The sequence below is a fragment of the Plasmodium gaboni genome (assembly GCF_001602025.1).
Source record: "Plasmodium gaboni strain SY75 chromosome Unknown, whole genome shotgun sequence".
Lineage (NCBI taxonomy): Eukaryota > Apicomplexa > Aconoidasida > Haemosporida > Plasmodiidae > Plasmodium > Plasmodium gaboni.
Genome location: NW_017385335.1, coordinates 1 through 2,554, shown reverse-complemented (window position 1 = coordinate 2,554; position 2,554 = coordinate 1). Strand labels below are relative to the sequence as shown.

General features: G+C 13.0%; 1 protein-coding gene across 1 annotated transcript; it reads left to right on the top strand.

Annotated features, from left to right (window-relative positions):
- Positions 1-1,450: 1,450 nt before the first annotated feature.
- On the top strand, positions 1,451-1,805 carry PGSY75_0016500 (putative ubiquitin-like modifier HUB1; the record flags this gene model as incomplete). Its single annotated transcript, XM_018783305.1, has 2 exons — positions 1,451-1,556; positions 1,690-1,805. The coding sequence occupies 2 exons, from the start codon at positions 1,451-1,453 to the stop codon at positions 1,803-1,805; spliced, it is 222 nt and encodes a 73-aa protein (XP_018638918.1).
- Between the last annotated feature and the right edge of the window lie 749 nt (positions 1,806-2,554).

Sequence of the window (2,554 nt, the reverse complement as noted above, 5' to 3'; positions counted from 1 at the left end):
AAAAAAAATAAATAAATAAATAATAATTTTTTTTTTTTTTAATAAAGAAGACTGTTGTTTTTTCTCTTATCCTACTTACAATATTATTTTTATTTTTAAACATACTCAAAAAAAAAAAAAAACTATAGATTCTTAAAGAACAAAAGAAAAGTTTATTTTTATGGATACGCTCAATAAAATAAGTATATAACCCATGTGTTATATAATAATATATATGATATATAATTATGAGATAAGAAAATAAAATACTTTTTTATTCTACTTATGTTTTTAAAGGAAATATAATGATATATATATATATATATATATATATATATAAAGAAAAAAATAAAACAGAATAATTATATGTCATATAAAATATATACATATGTAGGTGATATTAATTTTTTTTTTTTTTTTTTAAAGAAAAAACTTTATAGAAAAATCAAAATTATATAAATATGATAAATTTATTGTATATATATATATAAGCGAATTTTAATTTTTTTTTATATTTTAATTTTTTCTACTTTTAAAATATATAAAGGTAATAATATAAATGTTCGCATATAATATATATATAATATATATATATTTTATTTTGATGAATATAAATGTTATAGCCCAATAAAATAGAATAAAAAATAATTTTTTTTTTTTTTTAAATTAATACATATATATTATATATTTTGTTTTTATTATATATTTACGACGTTTATCAAATTAAAAAAAAAAAAAAAAAAAAAAAAAAAAAAAATATTAAATTTACAAAAATTTATTTTAAAAAAAAAAAAATAAATTAAAAATATATATTTTTTTTTTTGAAAATAAAAAATTTATTGACCAAAAAAAAAAAAAAAAAAAAAAATTTTTTTTTTTTTTAAAATAATAAAAAAATATTATATATTTTTTTTTTTTTAAATATTTAAAAATTTATAAAATTAAAAAAAAAAAAAAAAAAAAAAAAAAAAGGAAGCTTTAATTTCTCGAATGTTTATTTGTAAAATATATATATATATATATATATATATATAATATTTTAAATACATATAATTTGAAAATACATGAAAATGTATGTGCAGTAAATTAGAGATTCAAGATATAAACGTGTTAAAAGTTCTTCTATAACACATAATATATATTATGTTTTAATAAAGAAGGAAAAAAAATAAAATAAATAAATAAATAAACGGTTCTTTAATATATATGAGAAAATAAAAGGATAAACATTTTATGGATAATAAAAATATATTAAATGAATAAACTTGGAGAGTCTATCGAAAGAAAAAAATTAAATAAAATATATGGAACAGGAATGAATAAATAAATAAATAAATATATATATATATAAATATATATATATATATAATAGTTTATTTTATTTTATTTCTTTTTATTTTTGATACATATTGTTTTTATCTCAACCTATCATCCACAGTTAATTTATCCTTACAACCAAATTGTTATTAAAATGATAGAGATAATATTAAATGATAGATTAGGAAAAAAGATCAGGGTGAAATGTAATCCGGATGATACAATTGGAGATTTAAAAAAATTGGTAGCAGCTCAAACAGGTAACTATTATATATACATATATATATATATATATATATATATATATATATATTTATTTATTTTTATATGTATATATTTATATTTATATATATATGGTAATAGTTATATTTTAACAAAACATTTTTATCTTAGGTACAAGAGCAGACAAAATACGAATTCAAAAATGGTATATTATTTATAAGGATCATATAACATTACAAGATTATGAAATAAAAGACGGAATGAGTTTAGAACTGTATTACAACTAATATATATATATTAGCAGAAGAAAAAAAAAAAAGTAAAATTATTTTACTTATATATTCTAAGAAATGAATTACAATTTTGTATACCTAATTATGATATTAAATATATACATATTAATATATTTTTTTTTTTTTTTTGTTATTACATATATGTTAACATGTTGGATATATATATATATATATATATATATATATATATATATGTGTCCTTTCTTTATTTTTAATGTTGTTCTAATCTTTTATTATATAAATAAAAATTAATATATATATATATATTATATTGTTTAAATTTTTTTTTTCTTAAAAAAATTGTGAACAAAAAAAATAATTAGAACAAAATGTTAATTTGAAGAAAAAATATACTATATATATTTTAAAATATGAAAAATATTATAATAATATATATATGTATATATATACATATTATTATTGTTGTTGCTTTCTTTCTTATTTATATATGGTTGCAGGGTGTTATAGAAAAAAAAAAAAAAAAAATCAAGAACATTTATAAAAATATTATTATTTATAATTATTTTTTTTTTGAAAAATAAATAATTTATTTATATATATATATATATATATATATATATTTGTATATTTATTCTATATAATGACCAATTTATAAATATATGTGTTTCTATATATTTTTTTATAAAAAAACATGGTTACAATGTTTCTTTTTTCTTTTTCTTCTTTTTTTTTTTTTTTTTTCATTGTGGTGTTGTAATTTTTTTATTTTTTTCTATTTTTTT